The 26,989-nt window shown below is 44.9% G+C and overlaps 1 protein-coding gene across 2 annotated transcripts in view; it reads left to right on the forward strand.

The window, feature by feature from the left end:
• The window catches only part of DTD1 (D-aminoacyl-tRNA deacylase 1), a 114,308-nt gene that overhangs the window by 934 nt on the left and 86,385 nt on the right, over window positions 1-26,989 (forward strand). For both annotated transcript variants that reach the window (XR_009740299.1, XM_061436371.1), the window contains exons 2-4: window positions 3,962-4,052; window positions 6,490-6,725; window positions 14,153-14,259. Coding sequence is in view for 1 of the 2 variants with exons in the window: in XM_061436371.1 (XP_061292355.1) it covers window positions 3,962-4,052; window positions 6,490-6,725; window positions 14,153-14,259 (434 nt within the window). In the remaining variant the exon portion in view is untranslated. The remainder of the gene's footprint in view (window positions 1-3,961; window positions 4,053-6,489; window positions 6,726-14,152; window positions 14,260-26,989) is intronic.

Raw genomic sequence — 26,989 nt, forward strand, 5'->3', positions numbered from 1 at the left:
TAAAACCATGTATTTAAATCTGAGATTCTAGTTTTCAGTCCTGCAACATGATTTCTGAGGTGTTTTGGTAACTGGTTTGCGATATGGTCCTGGAGTAACGGGGGATAGTATAACTCTGGGGTTTATTGCCTTTTTTTTTTTTTAAGAAGAATTTTGCAGTCTGCTCAATGTGATCGTCATGAGCAGCGAGCACACTTTGCAGAACGTTGAGTTTTGGTCCTAACCGACAACTCTCCATTCTGCCAATCTGATTAAAAACATGATTCTGTGAGATTAGCTGCATAGTTTGAATGATTTTAGTTTACTATTTAAATTACATGCTTTGGATTAAAAACAACGTAGAAACCATCCTGCATGTTAAGGAAAAAAAAAGAAAAAACACGCAAGAGTGCTAACTGTGGTTAGGAGTTAATGAGATGGAATTCTCTCGCAGTGCTGGAGGAGCCTTTGGTTAGCCAGGCCTTCTCCTTGAATTACAACAGAGACATTTTCTGATTGCTTTAGGATGACTGGCTCCACTGCCATGTGGCCTTTCGTGAGTGGCATTTTATTTCAAAGGTTCTAAAATGCAACTTCCGATTTTATGAGTGACAGAGGAGAATATTAGGAGTCACATTATGTAGTAGCCTCCTTTATGAACATGGTCCGGCACATTGATGCCTTAGCTTGGTTATTGTGATCATCTAATTTTAAAAGCTTTAAAATGATGGAACATTTCAGACATATTCATATGGTTACATGGATGGAACAGGACAGTAACCCCCATGTCTATCACTCAGCTTTTTCTTTAATTTTTATTGGAGTATAGTTGACTTACAATGGTTGGTTTTAGGTGCATAGCAAAGTGAATCAGTTACACATATACATACATACCTCTTTTTTAGATTCCTCACTCAGCTTTATGAGCTGAAATGTGAATAGATTCATAGAATGTTGGAAAGAGATTGGTTGGGTTTGAATGGATTAATTAGGTGGTGAATTCTTCTCAAAGAAGAGGTCTTGTATGGTGCCAACATACATGGCATCAAATAAACTATTTTAGTTTACTTATAAACTAAATAAATTTATATTTACACAAAATAAATTTATATTGACTAAATATCTCAGGTCTTTCCTAGCCCTGTGTTTTTTCCCTTTAGAAATCCATTTGTCTATAATAAAACATCCCTAGGGAGGGGCATAACTTCTCCAAAAGGAAAGTGTCATTTCAAGGCTTTGGTGCATAATTTGTTCTTTAGGACAATACCACATTATGAAAATGTTGAAACTCTTCACATAGTGATTTGAAACACTTCAAATTGTGATTCTACTTCTGAGGATTTATCTACGAAGTTAATCCTAATTGTGGAAAAAGCTTTAGAGGGATGAGCCAGCAGAGCCCTGAGGTCTCTTAGGGCAGTCACACTGCTCTATATGATAGTGTCATGGTGGATATATGTCATGAGACATTTGTTCAAACCCCCACAACACCAAGAGTGACCCTTGGTGTAAACTGTGGACTTTGAATGATGACGTGTCCATGGAGGTTCATTGTTTGGAACAAATATACCATCTGATGAGGGACGTTGGTGGTGGGGGAACTGTCTGGGGGCAGGGTATATGAGAAGCCTCTGTACCTTCTGTTCAATTTTGCTATGAACCTAAAACTATGCTATACAGAAACGTCTGTTAAAAAAAAAAGGACTTTAGTGTCCAAAGATTTTCACCACGGTGTTATTTATTCAAGTGAGAACTTGAAAGCAAGCCATTTATCTGGCCAAATAGGATGGTTAGTCCATCCATGGATAGAATGCAGCTGTTTCACTGGATGGGCTGCAACTAAAAGATGTTTAGGAAAAGCTCATAATGTGAAAACATGCCCATGTGCTGTTAAAAGATGAGACACAAAAATTTATATATAATATTATTCGGTGGAGAACAAATATGGAGTAAAATCTGTGAGTGGAGAAATCTCAAAAGGAAATCAATCAGTAACATACTAAAGTGCTTGTCTTTGGATGTTCTGTGTTCTTTTTTTCTTTCCTGTTTTTTTAAAAAATTTCTATAATGCATATGGCATTACTTTAATGGTGAACATAGTTCAATAATCATTTTTTAAGTTTTTAAAATATACTCTGAGGAAAAATTTTAAAATACTGATATTGTAAGAAAATAATATGGATTTAATTAAAGAACAAATAGAGCCGAAGTTTTCTAAAGCCATACAAACAGGCAAACAACCCTGAGTGTTTACTGGCTATGTCAGGATAGATGATTTTGGTTTCATATTTTGAGTCAGTGGTTCATCACTCATAGTCCATTACAAAAAAAAAAGCATAGAAGAAAATATTAAAATGTTTGGTTTTTTAAAGTATAAAAATAAGAAACGTTAAGCTGTAAAAAGAGTTATTTAAGGACTAAGTCGAGGCATATACTTTCCTGGTTTCTGACTGTCAGATGGTCCCTTGTCAGATGCCTGCAGAAATGGAGGGTTTCTCATTCTTTCCTGAGCTTGCAGGATGTGGGACATGGCACAGTATGCGATGCCTTGTCAGGAACATTTATGGATATTATCATCCAGCAGAAGCAGACGGCAAAAAAATATCAGAGTTGACCCTTCTCTGGATTGGAACATTAGGTCAGTACAGAATAAACTAACCAAACATCAATAATCTAATGAGCTTCAGTAACAAGTTGGCCCTAAAATTGAAAATTATGAAGATAAACATTTGAAATATGGCTTTAGTTTGACCCCCGTAATAATGTTTCTTGCTTAAGTAGTGTGCCACCATTGATAAAATGGTAGTGTTGTGTACTTGCTGTTTAGTCCCTAAGTCGTATCTGACTCTTGCGACCCCATAGACTGTAGTCTACCCAGCTTCTCTGTCCATGGGATTTCCCAGGCAAAAACACTGGAGTGGGTTGCCATTTCCTTCTCCTGGGGATCTTCCTAGCCTAGGGATGGAATCTGCATCTCCTGCATTGGCAGGTGGATTCTTTACCACTGAGCCACCATGGAAGCCCAGAGTGTACAGTTGACTCTGCTGCTGCTGCTGCTAAGTCGCTTCAGTCGTGTCCAACTCTGTGTGACCCCATAGATGGCAGCCCACCAAGCTCCCCTGTCCCTGGGATTCTCCAGGCAAGAACACTGGAGTGGGTTGCCATTTCCTTCTCCAATGCATGAAAGTGAAAAATGAAAGTGAAGTCACTCAGTCATGTCTGATTCTTCGCGATCCCATGGACTGCAGCCTACCAGGCTCCTCCATCCATGGGGTTTTCCAGGCAAGAGTACTGGAGTCGGTTGCCATTGCCTTCTCCAACAGTTGACTCTAAATACAGGCAAATATTTGAAATAGAAATCTGTGTTCAGAGAATTTTCTTTTTTATGGGTGGGGTGCATCATTCAAAAAGATTTGGAGGTCATTGGCTTATAATGCAACATTAGTAATAAACTGGGAAATAATAGAATTTTTCTGACTTGAAGCTTAACTTTTAAGATATATTTTTTTATGTATATTTCTCTTTTCTGCAGTTAGTAGAGAAATCATTTATTTTGTATGACATAAATGTTTTTGCATTCTGTATTGTGTTACCCAGTTTGCTGAGTTTCAAGAAAAGCAAGTATTTCCTTTCTGAGAACTAACATAGCTAAGCTGGATTCTCTGGGAGGAAAGCTCTGTTGTTACAGATGGGCAGACTCATAGAAAATTTCAGGTGTCTCACTCATGGTAACACAAATGAACATGAGGCCTGAAAATCATGTGTCACGGTTGTTCACAACTCATTCATTCCAGATGTAAAATCAGAATGGGCAGCTATGATCATAATACTGAGTTAATGTAAGCTCTTATATGTTTCAGTACCTGTGGCCTTTGCCAAAGAAGTTACAAGTACAGCGTTTAAGCTTTCCTGTGGATACTCATACGTGCTTCATGGCACCTGCCTGGTTCTGAGTCTCTTTTCCCTTTTGTTGCCTTCCCAGTTGGAGGAGAACAGATAAGCGCCATTGGACGGGGCATCTGCGTGTTGCTGGGTATTTCCTTGGAAGATACACAGAAGGAACTGGAGCACATGTAAGAGGCATCTTATCTTACATTCCACATCACTGCTGTTCTGGTGGGATATGTGCTGGTTGTCCAGCTAGCTGGCTAGTTCTTTATATAATATATACACACAGACATATGTATGTATGTATATATAGGCACTGCCCTGGTGGTCCAGTGGCTGAGACTCCATGCTGTCCATGCAAGAGGCCCCAGGTTCAATCCCTGGTCAGGGAACTAGATCTCACATGCTGCAACTGAAGATCTTGCATATGCCAAAAAGAAGATTGAAGATCCTATGTGCTGCTACTAAGACCCAGTGCAGCCAAATAAATAAATATATAACAGAACTTAAAAAAAAGATACATATATGTATATACACACACACACACGGAACTTCCGTAGTGTTTTGCTCCTGTAAAGTGAGCCTCTGTCACTTTCATCTGTGTGCCTTTCGATGCATTGTGGCCACCTCTGTGTCACGGACGAGGAGGGCAGGGAAGAGCCGTCACCTGGCGGGTGACGTCAGTGGCGGGCTGGAGCACAGCTCAGCCTCTGTCCCTGTGTGCTCTTGCAGCCTCAAGCCATTCTCCTAATGCAAACACTGAGCCTCTTTTCACATGAATAGTTTATGTTTCCAGTTTGAGCTGCACTGTCTGGGCCCTGTTACACATGTCAGAAATGCTCAGTTGTTCACTGGACACATGAGGATCTGCAGGTCAGTGAGGTTACGTTACCTGCTGACGGTCGCACACATGTATGTAGCACAAAGCCTGACTCCAGACTAGAACCTGGGCTGCCTGACCTGGAAGCCGGTGCTGTCTCTTCTAAGGTGGGAGCTTTGTCACTGTTATTGCCTGACTGGCCTGTCCTCACGTTTCCTCTCCCCAGCACTACCTGGCACACTTTCTTCCAAAGCTTGGATCTGTTTTCTCTCTGCCCTTTGGTGCCCAGAGCAAAAGTGCAGCAGCGCCCAGTAGTCCCTTTTGTGTTAGGTTGAAAACCAGACTTGGAACCGAATTCCTGCTAAGGTGTTACTGTCTGGCAAGGACCATTCAGTACCACTTCACGAATGTCGGTGTTTCCATAGCTGTCCCTCTGATACACAGGAGGCTGGGGGTGGTGTAGGGGTTAAAAGCTGGGGCCTGGGTCTGAATCTTTCTGTGGCTCTGACAAAATGGAGAGCTAGTATGTAACTTGGTGGTTCAGAGAGAGGACTCAACAGAAGGTGGACCTCAGCCATGGAAAAGGGGCCATGGACATGTCCCCTGCAGAAGGCGCCTACAAAACTGGTGGCGAGCGAGTATTTGTAGAGGCTCTGAACGTGTCTTTGGCATCATCCACACAGGTGGGTTCAGGGGGTGGAATTGCAGCTTGCATGGAAATAGTTGTTTGTTATTTGTCTCAAGTCTGACCTTATAAATGTTAGCCAGTCCTCTTCCTTGCTGAGGTGGATGTCCTTTGTCATCCCCACATACAGGGAAAGCCCCTCTGGCTATAAGGAGCCTGTGACATGGTTGTCAAAATGTCTCTCCCCAGATCTTCCTGCATTTCTGCACTGACCATGAGTTTTCTCCAGGATGTTTGCCGAATTGTTAAAAAGGGTCATCATTTACCCCTGTGTAAAGATTGAATTCTCTAGAAAATAGAACTGAGCTCATGTTTTGATATAGCCCCAGCTTGAAGGAGCAGATAGTGAAGAAGGGTTCGTCATCGCAGCTCAAGTTCCCACTGGAAGCTCTGTGAATTAGAGGGGCTGATAAAAGAAAGGACTGTTATTATCCCATTCGGAGAAGGCAGTGGCACCCCACTCCAGTACTCTTGCCTGGAAAATCCCATGGACTGAGGAGCCTGGAAGGCTGCAGTCCATGGGGTCGCTGAAGGTTGGACACGACTGAGCGACTTCACTTTCACTTTTCACTTAAATGCACTGGAGAAGGAAATGGCAACCCACTCCAGTGTTCTTGCCTGGAGAATTCCAGGGATGGGGGAGCCTGGTGGGCTGCCATCTACGGGGTTGCACAGAGTCAGACACAACTGAAGCAACTTAGCAGCAGCAGCAGCAGCAACAGCAGCAGCATTATCCCATTACTGAAGGGCTCAGACGGTAAAGAGTTTGCCCACAATGCGGGAGGCCCAGGTTCGATTCTTGGGTGGGGAAGAACCCCTGGAGAAGGAAATGGCAACCCATTCAGTATTCTTGTCTGGGAAATCCCATGGACAGAGGAGCCTGGCGGGCTATAGTCCATGGGGTCCAGAAGAGTCTGACACAACTTAGTGACCAGCACTCTCACTTTTTACTGATGAGGCGCAGGGAGGAAAGGAACTTGCCCGAGGTCATCCGTCATGTAGGCGATGGAGCCAGCACAGTGTTCCCTGTCTGCAGAGCACTGGTGACATTTTAGGGGCATGGGTGTGTCTGGGTCTTGCGGGTCTCTAGGTGGCTCTCACCCGGGTTTTCCCCCAGGGTCCGGAAGATCTTAAACCTGCGTGTATTTGAGGATGAAAGTGGGAAACACTGGTCGAAGAGCGTGATGGACAAGCAGTACGAGGTGCTGTGCGTCAGCCAGTTCACCCTGCAGTGTGTCCTCAAGGGGAACAAGCCCGACTTCCACCTGGCCATGCCTGCAGAGCAGGCCGAGTCCTTCTACAAGGGCTTCCTGGAGCAGCTGCGCAAGGCCTACAGGCCGGAGCTCGTCAAAGGTAGGTGGGGTCCCCCAGGGGATAGGGGGGCAGTGTCCCCAGGACATTTTCCAGCAGAGGACCAACAGTCTGCAGATTTCCTTTCCAGAAAGTTCGCTGTTTATACTTATTACTTTTTTTTTAATTGGGGTATAATTGCTTTATAATGTCGTGTTAAGTTTCTGCTGTACAACAACAGTGAATCAGCTATGTGTATATATATGTGGGGTTCCCAGGTGGTTCAGTGGGCAGAACCTCCTGCCAGTGCGGAGACGTAAGAGATGTGGGCTCGATCCCTGGGTGGGGAAGATCCTTTGGAGGAGGAAATGGCAACCCACTCCAGTATTCTTGACTAGAGAATCCCACGGACAGAGGAGCCTGGTGGGCTACAGTCCATGGGATTGCACAGTCGGACCTGATTGAAGCGACTTAGCACGCACACATACATATATCCCCTCCCTCTTTGACCTCCCTCCCTCCCTACCCCATCCCACCTATCTAGGTTATCACAGAGCCCTGAGCTGAGCGCCCTTGTGCTATATAATAGTTTATTATTTTGTTAAAACCACATTGGAGCCGCTGCCCCTGCTGCTGCCATGTGTGTCCTCTGAAGGCTGCATGGTACCGTTCACCCTTCTCCGTGCTTCTGTCCACGTTTGAGGCGTGTCGCGGCGCAGCAGCGCACAGGATGCAGGGTGCTTTGTTTTGGTTATTCACCCTGCCTGACGAGGAATGCAACTGCCGGCCGCAGAGGGGAGTCGCATGTCCTCTCAAATTTCTAGGAGCCATACTAAAAAAAGGAAAAAGAAACAAGCAAAACTGGTGCGCAGGACATCCCCAGGGTTCTGATTTGACCCCGCAGTCAGTGTAGAGAGTTCCTGATGAGCGTTCTTCTTTCCTGCCTTGTACTGAAGCTTTCTGCTCACTGTGCACCTTGATCCAGGCCCACCCCGTTTCCAGCACTCCGTGGCTGCGTGTGGCTCTCTGCTGGCATGTGAACAGTGTAGACTTAACCGCTGGTTGTGGGAGATGCTATCCAAGCTTCATCGACCAAGAGGGAGCCTAGAAAATGCCTGAGAAGAGTGGGCCTGGTTTGTAGGAGAACTGTGAATCCAACATTATGAATTTTCTTCTGAGGGCCATTCACCTCTAGTCTGTTTTCATGTTTCAGGGGACGAGTTGCATTTAGACTATCCTAGTGTGCCTTTTGGAGAAGGCAATGTTACCCTACTCCAGTACTCTTGCCTGGAAAATCCCATGGATGGAAGAGCCTGGTGGGCTGCAGTCTGTGGGGTCACTAAGAGTTGGACACGACTGAGCGACTTCACTTTCACTTTTCACTTTGATGCATTGGAGAAGGAAATGGCAACCCACTCCAGTGTTCTTGCCTGGAGAATCCCAGGGACGGGGGAGCCTGGTGGGCTACTGTCTATGGGGTCGCACAGAGTCAGACACGACTGAAGCGACTTAACAGCAGCAGCAGTGTGCCTTTTGCTTCAGCTACTGGGAAAGTGTATTTAGCCTCCTTTGGTGATGAACCTCAGGGTGAGACCGCAGGATGACCACTTCTGTGTCTGATCAACCACAACTGTGTCTGCTGCTGCTGTCAGCCTCCTGTAGACATTTAGCTGTTGTCACCAGTTAATTCTGTAGTTTTTCTTGTTCTTTAACTTTCTCTCTCTGGGTTAAATAAACCCAGGTCCCTTTTTTATTGGGCCTGTTTTCAACCATAAGTGATAAATGTCATGACCTGACTCTGGAGTTCTGTAGCAGAACCCCACCTCAAGGGCTGTCAGCTCCTCAGATCGGTCATGTTCAGAGGAGTTTTGTCCCAGCTCCTCACTGGTATTTCTTTAAATTAAAATTTCCTCTTATGTGAAGTGTCCATTTGCCAAAAGGACAGATGGGTTCTATGTGATCAGGACCCTTTCACCTTAAGTCAAGTCCTGCCCTTTACTTGGGTCCTGGTAGAGAAGGAATACACGTCCCTCATCTGGGAACATCCCAGTTTAGAATTCCATGGACAAGTCTGGTCGTGGACGTCCACTGGGGTCCTCTGTCCAACATGGCTTTGCTACAAACAAGGTTCTTCCCCCAATTAGGAGTTCAGTGCTTTGAATAATGATGTTTCTTTGCTGAGCCAGGGATTAACTGCTGCCATCATTGTGTCATCTGCCTGCCATGTAGAATCATCCCATTTCTGAGTAACCTCAGATGTGTTTGAGACTGCACCAAGTTCCTTAGAAGGATGAGCACCAGGAATATCACAGAAGCACGGGAGAGAGCCCTTTCTGTGGGACATGAGTGATGGTTGTCAGGGAACTCGCGGGTGAAAACAAGGCCACTTTCATTGAAGCCCTTCAACACGAGTGTTCCATGTACCCTTAAGTGCTTTGTGTTCCTAAAAACAGCTCTTACTTTTTGAAAAGATGTGTATTTTGTCCAGGTCATTATGTGAAGTGCCTGAAGCAGTGTACTGTAAACACTATAATTTTATAAAGGATCAGAATTAAGCTCATGGGATATGGTACATCAGATCATTCTGATGAAAAGCCAACGTGGATGATGCCAGGGGTTTTAATCAGAATTTATTTTCAGCTCCTTTGGGCTTTCAGAGGCCTTACGGTGATCTCCCGTGCCTTGCTTGCTCTTCTGTAGTGGAACAAAGTGCAGGGAGTATGTTTTACACGCTTACTGTCATTGGGTTAATTTTGAGATTCTGGCTTTCACCTCCAACGTGGAAAGTCCTCTGTGAGCTGAAGGAACATAAAGTGCTGAATACATTTTCTTTCTTGAAAGATTTTCAGGGTCTCTTCAGTGACTTTAAGACAATGTAGTTTAATTTGAAAATTAGAAAATTTAACCCTGATGCCAAGAAATTAAAGAGAAATGTCCAGTTCTTTTGAGATGTAATTGACCTGTAACGCTCTGTTAGGTTTAGTGACTTGACGTATGTATGTACTGTGAAATGACCACAAATTGACATCCATCCCCTCCCAGGTTACATGTCTACATCCCTAAGAGCTGAGTGCCCAAAACACACCAACTTCTTCTAAGTTGCCTAATATCCTTTCCCCATGTAAAATACCCTGCCCTTCTAACCCTCCTGGCTTCATGTGGCATGGTCTCAGGTCCCCAGGGCATCAGGAAACACGATGCTTTGCCCTTCGCTCCTTCACTCTTTGTTCACAAGACGAGTGTGCTGCTCTCATTTCCTGTTACCGCTGTGCCCTGACAGTTTGGATGTGTCCTCCTCCTCCCTGCTTTTGTGCCAGTTGGAAGCTGCCGCCGCCTCTGATTCTGAGAAAGATCTTTCAGAGCCTAGCTCAGGCCTCTCTTTAAGTGCTGTGTTTGGTACCAGTGTTTCATCTTTAATTTTTAGGCATGATTGTGCTGTCATTCTGTTTTAAACTAATGCATCAATGGACTTGTTTACAATGTGATATTTTCTACTAAATCCAGTATTTTCAAGTAAAAACAAACAAAAAATGACTGTCTTCATCACTATTTTGCAGGTCAGGAATCTTGGAAGGGCTTGGGCGGGCTCTTGTCCCAGACCCCGATCAGCCTGAGGGATTTCTTGGCTCAGACGATAAAGAATCGTCCTGCAATGCAGGAGACCTGGGTTCGATCCCTGAGTTGGGAAGATCCCCTGGAGGAGGGCCTGACAACCTACTCCAGTATTCTTGCCTGGAGAATCCCATGGACAGAGGAGCTGGGCGGGCTGCAGTCCATGGGATCACAAAGAGTCGGACATGACTGGGCAACTAACACAGGGGCTGCCCTGCCTTCATGGTAGAAACCCGTGGTGGGGTTGACGCTGCCAGGTGGCGGCCACGGTGCTGGCTGGGGCTGGGGATCTGCTTCTGGGATGGCCTCTGTTCATCTTGTTTCTGTGCCCTGCCTCATCTAATTCCCCTGGGCTCCCCATGATGCTTGGCTTCTCCTAGCCCAGCTGTATTGGAGTAGCTGGATTTCTACAATGGTGCCTGGCTTCCCCAACCAGAAGGGGACGCTTCAAGGAGCAGGAAGTGGAAGCGCCAGCCCCACAGACAGGCCTGGAAAGTGGCCTGTGTCATGCCCCACGTGCTGTTGGTTAGGGCAGTTACTCAGCCGCCCGGATTCTGGGGGAAGAGTGGAGACCCGCCTCCAGTGGAAGAAACGTCAGAGTCTGTGACTATCTTTCATCCTCTGCAGTTCACACCTCTGTTGTTCTCAGAGGGTTTTTCTCATCCTCTGCCTTCCCTTCAAATACTTGCTTTGGGGGAGAAACCCAGCGCACAAATCCTCAGTCCTCCCCTCTCTTGCAGAACGAGCCTGAGGCTGAGGGCGCTTTGTGGACACCCCCAACCTGAGTGGGCTTCAGGATGCTGAGTTCTCATGTGGCCCCCTACAACCCCACCCCACCCCCCACCCAGGAGCCTCCATCCTTCAGCTGAATGCTAGAAGTACCGCTTAGCGGGTGTCCTTAACCATTCTCAGAGTTGAGTTCTGAGCATGTGTTGCTTTTATAGTTAGGAAACAAAAATAAATGTGATACCAGAATGGAACAGTTGAAAAGAGGGATCTCCACTCTCCAGCATCTTGTTCCCACTCTTAGCCGTTTTGTGCTCAGTCTAGGAAAGCGCTTACCTGTCAGCTTTGTTCAGCAAATCAGAAGCCTCCACGGGATTAAAAAGAGCTACCTATGTATTCCCTGCAGGTCTGATCCGTGGTGGGTGGCAGAGAGCTAGAGGAATGTGGAAGGTTGTTTAAGGAATGCAGGAGACTTCTGACTGTCCTCCACCCCTCATCCCGACCCATATTCCCTCTGGGCATGTCCCAGCCCGACAAGTTCATCTTGCAGAAAAGTGCCCAAAGGAGGAAGACCATGTCGAGTCTTTCCTTCATGGTTAGGGTTTAATTTTTTTATGGGTTTGCTTAATTTTCTTCTCTTTTTACTATTAATACTTAAAACATTTTCATCACATGCGTAAACTTTCAGTGGAAGCCTGTGTTACGTACTTTGGCCAGTGCTACGATGCCAGAGGCGTTACTGTTCATGTAAATCTAGGAATTCTCGATGGGGGAATCACATCTTTGTTGAGATCTGAATCTGTAGACCCCGAGTCCATGAAGTTTTTTAAACTGTTCCTGCTTCCCCTGCTGAAAGATTTAAACTTCTCCTTTCATGCTGAGTCGTTTCCTGTCTTTGGATGGTGACAAGGGTGAAAGGAGTTTCTTTCCACCTATACCTGTGACTTATCTTTTTAAAATTGCCTTTAGGGACTTCCCTAGTGGTCTAGTGGCTAAGACTCTGAGCTCCCAATGTAGGGGGCCGGAGTTTGATCCCGGGTCAGGGAACTAGATCTCATGTGCCGCCCCTGAGAGTTCATATGTCACTACTAAAGATCTTGCATGATGCGAGGAAGATCAAAGAGCCTGCGTGCTGTAACTAAGACCTGGTGCAGCCAAATGAATACCTACATACACACATAGATATATATATAAAAAAAAGAGTGACCAGTTTTCCTGCATGCTGATTTGCTGGGCTCTGGGCTGGTGCCCTGCCTGTACTCACGTGCACGTTCCTTGTGGTGGCCGGTCATCCTGAAAGACACCGGGCCACAGAGAGGCAGGGTGTGGCTTCCTGGTGGAGGTCGGCAGGCTTTCAGGCATTGACATCAGGGGCGTGGACATCAGCCTTTCTCGGTACATGGAGCACTGTGGTTTGGGGCTGGTAGGGCCCTTGGACCTTGCGGGGTTGGCCCCAGTGGGGAGTGTTGCTGCTGGAAACATGTGGGACTTATATTTCAGAGCAACCTGATTATATTACCACTGGAGCCCAGATGTAGTTTTGTAGATATGTTCCTGCCTTTTGACATTATTATTTTTTTAATGTTTTTATTTTTCCTAACCATTGTAAGTTTTCTTGGGGGCTTTACTCTGTGAGCTGGACTGGGAAAAAAATATATTACCATTTTAAGACTTCTTGAAACATGTCTTTGGATTTATTGTCTGTACCAGTGGAAAGGCGCACAATAGTTCTGTTCTTAACTGAAGAAAAACAGGCAAAGAAAATAAATTTCTTGCTACTTAGAATGATAAACGGGGTGAAGCATATGCTGTATATCCTGGCAACAGAAATTCAAGGTCGGAAATAATTCCTTTCCTTCTGAGCCTGCCTTCAGCTTCCCTGGGGAGAGCTGCGGCTGAAAGTTGCTCCTAATTGTAGCCATAATTTTTAGCCTGCAATTAAACACATGATTTCCTCCCCAGCTGATGTCTTTTTAGCTCCTGACAAGGGTAGCACAAAAGCTCTGTGGATCTGAACGGCCACTTTAATCTAAGTGGAGGCCACAGGAAGCCACCGTCATCTGAGCACGACTGGCTGCCCAGCGGGAACTAGATCCATGTTGCCTCTAAAAATGGGGAGCAGCTTGGCTTCTCTTAGTTGCCCGCGCCACTGCCCGAGCCTGTTCTGCCGGGACCCTCCATGAGGTCATGGATCATTGGAGGGGCCCCTTGCTGCTGTGGTGGCTCTGGTGTCCGGGGGTCCCAGCACTGAGCCGTTCTGGAGGGGGGAGCCCAAGGGGCTCCTGGGCTGCCCTTCTCCTTGGCCTGTCCCCCAGAGGTGGTCCGTCCTGTGAAGGGTGCTCCATGTGAAGTGAGGGCTCCTCCCCAGGGGACTGTGGGGACCACCGGAGTGAAGAACCAAGCAGGTGTCCCTCCTCCACGTCTTGAGAGCCCGTCTTGAGCTGCAGTGCACCGTGACCCCCAGGGATGGGCAGGCAGTCATGGTCCCTCAGACCATGATGCGGAGAGCAGACCCTGACTCTGCACACAGGAGCATTCCCCTGCTCCTCGAACTTGGATCTCAACCTCGGTCCTCTCGCTGGTCTCCCTGTGTTGCAGGAGGGACGCAGAGGCCTCAGAGCTGGCTGGGGCCCTGAATCCCGTGGCCTTTGAAGTCCTGTGCCCTGCGGAGCCTCCTCCAGGGAGCCCCTCTCACTCCTTGTCCATCCTCTAGGGAGGGGCTGGGGACCTCTCGTCCTTCTCTGGCCTTCAGGGTCAGGATTCTCAAGGTCAAACAGTGCTGTGTCATCAGCAGACTGTGCCCATCTGTCCCCCCATGAGACCCCAGGTCATAAACACTGGGCTGTCTGCCCCAAAATGGAATTCCAGAGTTGTGGTGTTGGTTCAACTTGAATTTTACCAAATTCTTTGCCCTCTAAAGTGTTCATACACTTCATGTCCTCATGGCTTCACAGTCCTGTTAACCCATGATTTCCCCAGCCGCCCACTTGCCAGGGCTGCAGGGCGTGCAGGGCCCCTCTGATGTGTGTGGTCTTGTGTCTCCCTTATTCTGGGGCTGGCCGGCCCTGCTCCCAGGTTTCCGATTGAACTGATCGCGGAGAGCCTTAACCTGAGGTCTCCACCTCTCGTGATGGCTGCCATTGCTCTTACAGATGGCAAGTTCGGCGCCTACATGCAAGTTCACATTCAGAACGACGGGCCTGTGACCATAGAACTGGAATCTCCAGCCCCTGGTGCTGCTGCCTCCGACCCGAAGCAGGTAAGCCCAGAATCAGGGGCTGGTCAGTCTCCTGGGAGCCAAGGACACCTTCTGGCTTTGACTTAGTTCCTGGAGCTTGTCTCAGTCTGGGGTGGAGACAACTCTTCATTGCAGGAACCTAGGGTTTTGTTTTCCTACATCCGTTCCCAAGAACACACCTATTGTCCTGCATCTCCTCTGTGCTATGGCCTGGCCACCTCCTGACTCAGAATCCGTGGCACTGCCCAGTCCCTCCTCCGAGCGGCTCTTGGGTAGGGCTGTGGCACCCGCTGGCCACTGGGTGGCAGCAGTGGAGCGGCATAGCTCCCCTTGTCCACAGCTCCGGTACCCGAGTGTGGAGTGTATGTGGAGTGGGTTTATCCCAGGTGTGGGTACATGTGCTACCAGAGGTTCTTTCTGAATCCTGTTTCCTAAAGCAATGTCTGACCTGGATTTGCTGCCAACTCTGTCAGCCTTCAGAAAAAATTTAATTCAAACAGAAAAAGGAAATCTGTGCTAGCCCTTGTGTGCTGTGGGCTTCTGGTAGGTGCTTAGTGCTTCTGAAGGCTGTGATTAACGCAGCCACTTAGTGACCTTTGAGAGGCATGTGGGCAGGAGGCGTGAGAGCTCAGGAGGTAGTTCCGTCTTTCTCCCCTGCTTCTAGGACGCCATGAAAAGAAGGCTATGGGGGCTGGGGGGAGCATTATATAAACCTGAAGCTCTGTGCCCTGTTCAGAGTCACCATTTCTAAGGGGAACAGAGCCTTTCTTTCTCGTTACTGATTTTCGTTGGGCAGGTATGCTCGGTATCTGCTAGCCTTAATCCAAGCTGCTGGTTCTCAGCCTCTGACATGCAGCAAAGTAATGGGAGAAATCAATATTCCCACTGCCTGGCTGCACCCAGACCAATGACACAGATTCTCTGGGGTCGGGTCAGAGGAGGTTCTGGTCTGAAGCCACGACTGGAACCACGAGTGTGAGCTGCAGAGGGAGGGACCCGCGCCCTGGCCTGTGCCTTGATGGGGTCTGTTACCTCGAACGTCTAAGGGCTGGCCAGATCACTTGCAGACAAAATACCAGACTCCTTGCTCAAAAAGCAGGAAAAAGTGCCTGTAAAGTTACTACAAAGGTCCAAGTATGGATGTGAGAGTTGGATCATAAAGAAAGCTGAGCACCAAAGAACTGATGCTTTTGAACTGTGGTGTTGGAGAAGACTCTTGAGAGTCCCTTGGACTTCAAGGAGATCCAACCAGTCTATCCTAAAGGAGATCAGTCCTGAATATTCATTGGAAGTGCTGAAGCTGAAACTCCAATACTTTGGCCACCTGATATGAAGAACTGACTCCTTGGAAAAGACCCTGATTCTGGGAAAGATTGAAGGTGGAAGGAGAAGGGGATGACAGAGGGTGAGGTGGTTGGATGGCATCACCAACTCAATGGACATGAGTTTGAATAAGCTCTGGGAGTTGGTGATGGACAAGGAAGCCTGGTGTGCTACAGTCCATGGGGTCGCAAAGAGTTGGACATGACTGAGTGACTGAACTGAACTGAAAGTTACTACAGTGTAAAGCTTTTTACTTTCATCCGTAGTCTCTGGACTTACCGTGCTTTTTATTTGCTATTTAATACCATTCTAACCAAAGACAAAGTAAAAATTTATATTATTGACATGAATTTATCATTTCTCTTTATATTGTCCAAACCATTAAAAAAATATTTTGTCTTTTAGTTGATTTACAAGTATAGTTAATTTCTGGTGTATGGCATAGTGATTCAACTTTACATATATATATTGTTTTCCATTCTCTTTTCCATTATGGTTTGTCATAGGATATTGAGTATAGTTCCTGTGCCATACAGTAGGACCTTGTTGTTTATTCATTCTATATATAATAGTCTGCATCTGCTGACCCCAGACTCCTCCTCCATCCCTCCTCTACTCCCTCCCCCTTGGCAACCACAAGTCTGTTCTCTGTGTCTGTGAGACTGTCTGTTCCGTAGGTAAGTTCATTTGTGCCATATTTTAGATTCCACATATAAGGGATATTATATGGTATTTGTCTTTCTCTCTCTGACCCACTTCACTTAGTATGATAATCTCCAGGTCCATTCATGTTGCTACAGATGACATGATTTCCATTCTTTTTTATGGCTGAGTAATGGACATGGAACAACGGACTGGTTCCAAATAGGAAAAGGAGTACGTCAAGGCTGTATACTGTCACCCTGCTTGTTTAACTTATATGCAGAGTACATCATGAGAAACGCTGGGCTGGAAGAAGCACAAGCTGGAATCAAGATTGCCAGGAGAAATATCAATAACCTCAGATATGCAGATGACACCACCCTTATGGCAGAAAGTGAAGAGGAACTCAAAAGCCTCTTGATGAAAGTGAAAGTGGAGAGTGAAAAAGTTGGCTTAAAGCTCAACATTCAGAAAACGAAGATCATGGCATCCGGTCCTATCACTTCATGGGAAATAGATGGGGAAAAGTGGAAACAATGTCAGACTTTATTTTTCTGGGCTCCAAAATCACTGCAGATGGTGACTGCAGCCATGAAATTAAAAGACACTTACTCCCTGGAAGGAAAGTTATGACCAACCTAGATAGCATATTGAAAAACAGAGATATTACTTTGCCAACAAAGGTCTGTCTAGTCAAGGCTATGGTTTTTCCAGTGGTCATGTATGGATGTGAGAGTTGGACTGTGAAGAAAGCTGAGCGCCGAAGAATTGATGCTTTTGAACTGTGGTGTTGGAGAAGACTCTTGAGAGTCCCTTGGACTGCAAGGAGATCCAACCAGACCATTCTAAAGGAGATCAGCCCTGGGTGTTCTTTGGAAGGAATGATGCTAAAGCTGAAACTCCAGTACTTTGCCCACCTCATGTGAAGAGTTGACTCATTGGAAAAGACTGTGATGGTGGGAGGGATTGGGGGCAGGAGGAAAAGGGGACGACTGAGGATGAGATGGCTGGATGGCATCACCAACTCAATGGACATGAGTTTGAGTGAACTCTGGGAGTTGGTGATGGACAGGGAGGCCTGGCATGCTGCAATTCATGGGGTCTTAGAGTCGGACATGACTGAGAGACTGAACTGAACTGAACTGAATACTCCTTTATATATATACACACACACACACACACACACACACACACACACACACACCAGTTCTTCTTTATCCACTTCTCTATCAATGGACATTTAGGTTGCTTCCTGGTCTTGGCTACTGTGAATATTCAGTGCTGCTGTGAGCATTGAGGTGAATGTATCTTTTTGAATTACAGTTTTCTCCAGATGCATGCCCCAGAGTAAGGCTGCTGGATCATGTGATAACTCTCTTTTTCGTTTTCTGAGGAACCTTCACACTATTCTCCATAGTGGCTGTACCAACTTATATTCCCAACAACAATTTAGGAGGATTCCCTATTCTCCACACCCTCTCCAGCATTTATTGTTGGAGATATTTTGAGATGGCCATTCTGATTGGTGTGAGGTGATACCTCACTGGACTTCACATTTCTCTAATAATTAGCAATGCTGAGCATCTTTTCGTGTGTCTGTTGTCTTATGGAGCATACTTGGCCTTCCTAGATGTAAAATGTAATATTACAGTGTCACAGTAATGAAAACAGATGGTCCTGGCTGAGCAAGAGAGAAACCCATCACCGAGGAGATGAGAGGCCTGAAAGGGAGCCTGATTATTGATGAGAAGTTTGGTTTGTAATAAAGATGGTGTTTCAGATCAGGTCAAGAAGTGGATTCTCATCAAAGGTGTTATGAGAACTGGCTGGTTAGTTTTAAAAATTGAACACAGTGGAAATCTGTGAACTTACGTGGAAAACTTCAAAGAATACATGCAATGTGATTCCAGTTATATAAACCTAAGACTGTTGGTTGGTATGTAACTCATTTATCTGTCTCCCGCTCTCTGGATCTGCTGTCTCTAATACATTCTGGTACAGAGAAAGTTTATATGTTTTTTAAAAATTGAGGGACTTCTCTGCTGGGCCAGGGATTAAGAATCCATTTTGTGATGCAGGGGACATGGGTTTGATCCCTGGTCGGGGAACCAAGATCCCACATGCCATGGAACAAGTGCATGCTAAGTTGCTTCAGTTGTGTCCAGTTCTTTGAGATCTGTGAACCGTAGTCCTCCAGGCTCCTCTCTCCATGGGTTCTCCAGGCAAGAATACTGGAGTGGGTTGCCATGCCCTCCTCCAGGGGATCTTCCTGACAGGGATTAAACCCACATCTCTTGTGTCTCCTGCCTTGGCACATTCTTCACCACCTGGGAAGATCAGTTTAACTTATAAGGGGCTTCTAATAATGTGAGAGGTAATCATCTCAATAGCCAAATAGTCTGCTTGTTTACAGGTTGGTCAGACCTGGATTCATAAACTTTTAATGTGCCTTCTCTCTGTGCCTGGTAGCTCTGCTCTTCTTTCTAGATGTTTCTTTTGTTTTTTCTTTAAAGGAAGTGTTGAACTATATATAAAATGAGACACTAATGAGAACCTACTGTATAGCACAGGGTTCTCTACTCAATACTCTATAACGGCCTGGATGGGAAAAGAATCTAAAAAAAGAAAGAGTGGGTATATGTGTATGTATAACTGATTCATTTTGATGTACACTTGAAAGTAATACAACTTGGTAAATCAACTATCAGATCAGATCAGATCAGTCGCTCAGTCGTGTCCGACTCTTTGTGACCCCATGAATCACAGCACGCCAGGCCTCCCTGTCCATCACCAACTCCTGGAGTTCACTGAGACTCACGTCCATTGAGTCAGTGATGCCATCCAGCCATCTCATCCTCTGTCGTCCCCTTCTCCTCTTGCCCCCAATCCAAATTGGAAGGAAAAAAAGTGTTGAGAATGTTGTTTTTCTGTTTTTTTTTTTTTTAATGTGTAATCTAAAAGTAAACCTCACTTTTGAAAAATGAAATTATTCCACCTGAAGGAGGATTATAGTACATAGCAGATGATCACTGTTAATAGAAACACAGTTGAGAACTAATGGTTTCTGAGCTTTGTATCCGTGCTTGTGGACCCTCAAGTACCACAAGACGGGGGGAAGCTCGATTCTGCCCTTGACTGACTTGTTCAAGGTCATGGGACGTGGCTACTAAGTAAACGAACTGGGTTCCAGTAGAAGACAGTCTTTCAGGTCATCCTGTCTAAGGTTTCTTCTGACGCAACTTCCTTAACTGCCATCTTTCTGATCTATAATATGATCTGTTCAAAGAAATGAAGCCTCAGCACCTCTCAGATCAGTGGGTGGAACTTGGTCCTCTAGGAGTCAGCTGATCTAGAAATGGGTTCGTGTCCTTGCCATTGACCTTCAGTTCACTTGTAATTGCACTGAGGTTTACAGGTCTGTGTGTTCTTGTTTTCCCTGAACGTTGGATGGTGTTGAGCAGAATCCCTTGGTACAGGCTTGCAAAGCCATCCTTCAGGGCTTACTCATCCTGTTGTATTTTTCCAGGTTCTGGGAATCACTGGCCTGTCTCCAGAGCCTTTGTATGTCACAGTTAGAAACATGGTCTGTGTTTGACAGGTGGGAAACAATTTTGTTGAGTAAAAGGTTAGATTCATAAGGGAGACATGGAAATCAAAGTGTCTTACAATGTTAACCTCCTATTTTGACCATTAATCGATATTAACAGTGTCTTTTTGTTAAGGTTATATTATCGATTTATTTTATTGATAGAGGTATAATTAATATATGATGTTAGTTTCAGTTATACAACATAGCAATTCCACATTTAAATACATTACTGAATGATCACCGTGATAATTCTAGTAACCATCTGTCACCATACAAAATTACAGTATTATTGACTATATTCCTTACTATGTATATTATGTTCCTGTGACTTAGTTATTTTATAACTGGGAATTTGTTTCTTGGTCTTCACTTCCTTTTCCCACCTCCCTCCCTTTCTGGCAACTACCAGTTTGTTCTCTGTATCTACGATCTGTTTCTGTTTTGCTTTGTTTGTTTTTTAGAGTCCACATTTAAGTTAGATCATGTGGTATTTGTCTTTCTCTGCCTGACTTATTTCACTTAGCATGATAACATCTAGATCCATTCATGTTGTTGCAAATGGCAAGATTTCATTCTTTTTTTATGGCTGATTAATATCCCATTGTGTATTTATAACCACATCATCTTTATTCATTCATACATTGATGGGCACTTGGGTTGCTTCCATATCTTGCGTATTGTAAATGATGCTGCAGTGAACATAGAGGTGCATATATCTCTTTCAATTCGTGTTTTGTTTTCTTTGGGTATATATCCTGAAGTGAAATTGCTGGATCTTATGGTAGTTCTATTAATTTTTTGAGACATCTCCAGACTATTTTCCATAGTGACTGCACCAGTTTACATCCCCACCAACAGTGCATGAGGGCTCCCTCATGCACTCTCCCTCTTGGCCACACTCATATGGTCAGTTCATCTCTGAAAAGGAAGCAGGAATATAAAGTGGGAAATTGTCTCTTCAATAAATGATGTTAGGAAGACTGGACAGCTGCATGTAAAAGAATGAAACTAGCCCATTTTCTTATACCAAAATATGATTTTTTCTTACACAAAAATAAACTCAAATGGGTTAAAAACTTAATCATAAACCATAAAAGTAGAAGAAAATAGGCAGAACATATATATATATATTATATATTTGTATATTTATATATATACAAATATATTTTTGGATCTGTCTCCTCAGGCAAGGGCAACAAAAGCAAAAATAAGCAAATTGGACTGTATTAAACTAGAAAGCTTTTGCATGGTGAAGGAAACTGTCAGCAAAATGAAAAGGCCACCTGCTGAATGGGAGAAGAATTTGCAAATGACGTATCTGATAAGGGGTTAGTATCCAGAGTCTATACAGAAATTATGCAACTCAGTATCTACAAAACAGTTGATTAAAAAGTGGGCAGAGGACCTAAACTGACATTTCTCCAAAGAAGGTATCCAGATGGCCAATAGACATATTAAAAGATGCTCCACACCTCTAGTCATCAGGGACATGCAAATTATAACCACAATGAGACATCATTTCACACCTGTCAGAATAGCTGTCATCAAAAAGCAGATAACTAGCTTTGGCACTTACTAGTTTAAAAGCTACATTACTAGTTTAATTATGAGTTGGGATATGAATAAATGTTTATGAACCATACTTCCATATTTTGACTTTAATTTGTAATTTAAAGTTATTTCAAAGCTTGTTTTTGTTTATTAATTTGTTTCACTATATTTTGATATTCCACTTAAATTTAATTCCAGTAACAACAGAACAGGAACTGAGTCTTAGGGTCTACAGCATAGTCTAGAAAATGTGGATCCACTGGGAATGCTTCTTTCTCAGTATTTTGTGTTTTCAAGCCAGGTCATGCACTGTCAAGTTAATCTCGATCCAGACTGCTTCCATCACCATTGAACTGACGTGAGTGCTTTAGTGAACAAATGAGTTAATCGCAGCCCATTCCAGCCACTGATACAAATGCTTGAGAAGTTGCTTTATCTGCTTGGGTTAGTGGTCTTGCCTCTTTCAGTGAGCGTAGTCTTTTCTGTTTATTGCAAAGGTTAGTCACTTTTAATTATGGCAATTGTTCTGAAATTTACATTTTTAAAGTTTTATGCCATAGAAAACGTTGAGCTCACATAAATAGGATAGGGTGACAAATCCCCATGTACTTGGCATCCTACACCAGTGGCTGTCACCCATCACAGAGAATTCACACCTTACGGGTGTCCCTGTGCGTGGCCAGCTGTGGGCAGTGCTGATTGAGGTCCAGCTGGAGAGCCATGTGGGCAGAGCACACATCTAGGGGTAGAGGGTGGGGACCACAGAGAACAGGTCATTGAGGGGCTGTATTCTTTCCTTGTTTGAAGGGCATTTAGTTAAAATTGTTTTTTTCCTAATACAAATGGGCAGTGTGTTAGTATACACGCTCGTATGTAAATTTTTTCCTGCTTGTGTGTTTCTGTTGGATGATGGAGGAAACGTGTACGTATGAGAGCAGCTTTGCATACTTTGATCTTCCCCGTAAACATATCATAACCTGCTACATTTTAGAACTTCCTTGCTCTTTTTTTTCGAAGTTCTAGCTTAATTATTCTCTGAATGGAAGTATCTTTATTGGAACTGTCTTAAGAAATGCTAGGGACTTTCAGGGTGGTCCAGTGGCTATGACTCCATGCTCCCTATACAGGGGGCCTAGGTTCGATTTCTGGTCAGAGCACTAGATCCCACGTGCTGCAACTAAAGGGCCTGCATACGGTAACTAAGACCCAGCCAAATAAGTAAATAAAAGAAATGCCGTCTGCCACAGGAGACACTCATATGTCTCCGTAGCTTCACACAGTAAAAGTTACTGGCACCAAAACACAGACTAGGTTGGTAGGGGTCTACTCCATTTGCTGACTCAGGGACCCAGGCTCCCCCAGCTTATAACACTGGCCTGCTGTGCAGGAGGGGAGAAGGATGGAGACCCCTTATCAGCAGTTGCTGGTCACCTCTGCTCACGTGTCTCTTGGGACCACTCACTTCGTGAGCTTGCGCTCAGATGTTGGGTGAGCACCATAACTGTGCCCGTCCTCCAGCCCTCAAGGAGGGGGACTTTGTATATTTGACCACTCTTAAGCTCCAGCTCCATGTTTGCCCGTCCAAACACTTAAAGTCTTCACCACCAACCCCTGCACTTAAGGGAAAGGAGGTTTGAAATCAAGCCTAGACTTTCTTTCTGTCTCAGGTCCCTCCTTAACTTTGGCCCTTCAAGCTGGGTCCTGTGTAAAGAAAGGTAATTCAACAAAATATTTTTTTAATTGAAGTGTAGTTGACTTATAGTGTCGTTTTGATTTCTGCTATACAGCAGAACCTTGTTGTCCATCGATTTTGTATATAATAGTTTACATCGGCTAATCCCAAGCTCCCACTCCATCCCTCCCTCACCCCTGTCTCCCTTGGCAGCCATAAGTCTATTCTCTGTGTCTGGGAGTCTCTTTTGTAGATAAGTTCATTTGTGTCCTATTTTAGATTCCACATGTAAGTGATACATGATATTTGTCTTTCTTTGTCTGGCTTACTTCACTTGGTATGATCATCTCTAGGTCCATCCATATTGCTGCAAATGGCATTATTTCATTCTTTTTTATGGCTGAGTAGTATTCCATTGCTATTGATACTAAATTTCTAATAATGAAATGCTTGTCGTGCTTTATGTCTTTGCGCACCTGTGTGCAATGACATCTCAGATTAGATAGGAATAGAGGTCTAATTGTACCCCTCCCCCTTTTTTGGTTCTTGTTGTTGTTCACTCTCTAAGGAAATGGCAACCCACTCCAGTGTTCTTGCCTGGAGAATCCCAGGGATGGGGGAGCCTGGTGGGCTGCCATTGATGGGGTCGCACAGAGTTGGACATGACTGAAGCGACTTAGCAGTAGCAGCAGCAGCAAGTCGTGTCCAACTCTTTGTGACCCCATGGACTGCAGCACACCAGGTTTCCTTGTCCTTCACTATCTCACAGAGTTTGCTCAAAGTCATGTCCATTGGGTCAGTGATGCCATCCAACCATCTCATCCTCTGTTTCCCCCTTGTCCTCCTGCCTTCAGTCTTTCCCAGCGTCAGGGTCTTTTCCAGTGAGTTGGCTCTTTGCATCAGGTGGACAGAATATTGGAGCTTCAGCTTCAGCATCAGTCCTTCCAGTGAATATTCAGGGTTGATTTTCTTTAGGATTGACTGGTTTGATCTCCTTCCAAGGGACTCTCAAAAGTCTTCCCCAGGACTGCAGTTCAAGAGCATCAGTTCTTCGGTGCTCAGCCTTCTTTATGGTCCAAGTCTCACATCTGTACAGTAATGCATCCAACTACTGGAAAAACTATGGCTTTGACTAGACGGACCTTTGTCAGCAAATTGATGTCTCTGCCTTTTAGTATGCTATCTAGGTTGGTCATAGCTTTTCTTCCAAGGAGCAAGCGTCTTTTAATTTCATGGTTGCAGTCACTATTGGCAGTGATTTTGGAGCCCCAAGAAAATAAAATCTAGCTGCTGCGTCTGTTTTTTCCCATCTATTTGCTGTGAAGTGATGGGACCACATGCCATGATATTAGTTTTTTGAATGTCGAGTTTTAAGCCAACTTTTTCACTCTCCTCTTTCACCCCCATCAAGAAGCTCTTTAGTTCCTCTTCACTTTCTGCAGTTAGAGTGGTAACGTCTGCATATCTGAGATTGTTGCTATTTCTCTGAGCAATCTTGATTCCAGCCTGTGATTCATGCCCTTTTTTGGTTCTATTTTCCCTTTAAACAGATGTAAAACAACTGTCTGGTCACTACTTTCTTGTCACATGGCTGAACTGATACAGCTGCTTCAGATAGTACGCTGTGGCTCAGGGAGGCTAAATAATAAATTAACTTTCTTTTTATGGCTCTTACTTCAAAATCATTTTTATTGCTTTCGGTATGTGCCGGGAATGGGGAATAAAGGGCTAGGGGGAGGAGTCCTGCCTCGGTAGGAACGATGTGTCTCTGGCTTTGCCCAGTGGTCTGGTCCTCCCAGTTCCCTGGCCCTTTGTCATCCTGCTTGGGTCAGAAGGGCAGTGCTAACCCCTCTGAGAAGTGGTTTTCCTTTGACAAGGTCTTAATAGGGCTGGCGTCCCAAAGACATCTTGTTTTCATGATCCAATTTGGGAGAAAAGTTTCCCAGAAAGTGTTTGACAGTAATTGACTAAGTACCTTGAACTATGCTCCTTTCAAAATGGATTGTGCATGTAATTTAGTAAATCAAAATATTTATTTTTTTAAAAAACGTTTCAGAACAGCATTGCTTCTGGGATCCGAGCTCATTTTCTGTTTGTTCTTTTCCAATTAAAAATACTTTACTGTGAGTTATTTAGGACAAATAAGAGGAGTAAGACAGGAGACACTGGTACATCCACTTTCCAGCATAAGAAAGCATTCTCCTTACTTGGAGATTCTTGCAAACATTCCAGTGAAGAAGGGGGACTGGCCATCTTAAAGCCCCTCGTGCCAGCGTCTTCTGATTGAATATGGGTAGCTGGGCCCAGCTACCTGCTGCTTCTCCTACTGCCCCCTCGAGGGGAAATCCACCAGCCCAGGTCGAGTCTGTAGTGATGCAGTGCCGGGGGAGCAGACTCAGAAAATGACTTCCTGCGATTTCTCTGTAGATGAATTTTAGTATTTAACACAAGGTTTATAGGGGCTTCTCAGGTGGCGCTTGTGGTAAAGAACTTGCCTGCCGGTGCATGAGACTTAAGATACGCGGGTTCAGTCCCTGGGTTGGGAAGATCCCCTGGAGAAAGGCATGGCAACCCACTCTAGTATTCTTGTCTGGAGACTCCCATGGAGAGAGGAGCCTGGTGGGCTACACTCCATGGGGTAGCAAAGAGTTGGACATGAGTGAAGCGACTTGGTGTGCATGCATGTGAAGTTTACATGGTGATCTTCCCCCTCTTTTGCCAGGGCTGTGGCGATGCTGGCGCTCAGTAAGCCAGTGAGGCAGTGCAGGGTCTAGATCTGGCCCCTTTCCCCCACCTGCTTTGCCACCGCTCCTCCACCTGTCTTTATGTCTGTCCATCCATTCACCCATCTATCCATTCACCCACCCATCCAGCTTAGCATTTGACAAGGTACAAACAGTAAGGCTCAACCTTTGCTGCCTTCCTTTGCAAAGGTTACTTTGTAGTCTGAAATCTAAAAATGAAATAAAAGTCAATTTTCATACTCTTTTCAATAACTTTGAAATATCTTTACAAAAGAATGCATGTAGTCTATAGGGTTTCTTTTTATAGTCTCTTACATGTTCCTTGCAAAAATGTATCTGTTCAGACTTTTTATTTTGGAGTGATCTTAGAACTTGAAAAGAAGTTACCACAATGATAATAAGTTTCTTTCTCTAGCCTCTCCTGTATTCAGATCTTACATGAACACAGCATAGTTATCAAAAGTAAGGAATTAACATGGGTACAATATGATGAACTAATCTGAACCTAAAGTGAATTTCTCTAGTTTTCCCACTTTTCTGTGCTGGGGTCTTCTCTGACATCCAGGTTTCATCAGTCATGTCTCTTTGGTTTCCTCCAATCTGGAACACTGCCTCAGTCATATTTGTATTTTATATGTTCATGTTGTATTTTTGAAAATGTATATATCTGAGTTGGTAGAAATTCTTTGAACATATTTTGTTTACAGCCTCAGGATGGCTGGGGCCAAGGAGGGGCCGACCGGCTTCTCCTTCTGGACGTTCGTGCTCAGGTCGATCCAGGCCAGACCCCAGAAAGCCCCGATTTCACTTTTGAGGCCTGTGCCTAGGAAACCACCCTTCCTCTGGGTAGTGGACTGCTTCTAGTGTGGTCCTCCCTAGGGCTCTGTGCTCTAGAAACATCCGGGACCAAGGCTGTGGAGAATGTGCACAAAGGTGCTCTGTATTTACACACTGGGCTCGCTGCTGGGTGCAAATCTGTGCTGGTGGTGGGTGGGTGGCAGAGAGGAGGGAGGGCAGTGTTCATTCTAGAGTTTTCTGTAAAAGTGAGTTACCTGAAGTCAGAAAGAGAAAAATGAATATCTCTTATTAACGCCTGTATGTGGAACCTAGAAAAATGGTATGTGCGTGTTAAGTCACTTCGGTCATGTCCGACCCCATGGATGGTAGCCCGATAGGTTCCTCTGTCCGTGGGATTCTCCAGGCAAGAATACTGAAGTGGGTAGCCATTCC

Source organism: Bos javanicus, chromosome 13 (assembly GCF_032452875.1).
Source record: "Bos javanicus breed banteng chromosome 13, ARS-OSU_banteng_1.0, whole genome shotgun sequence".
NCBI lineage: Eukaryota > Metazoa > Chordata > Mammalia > Artiodactyla > Bovidae > Bos > Bos javanicus.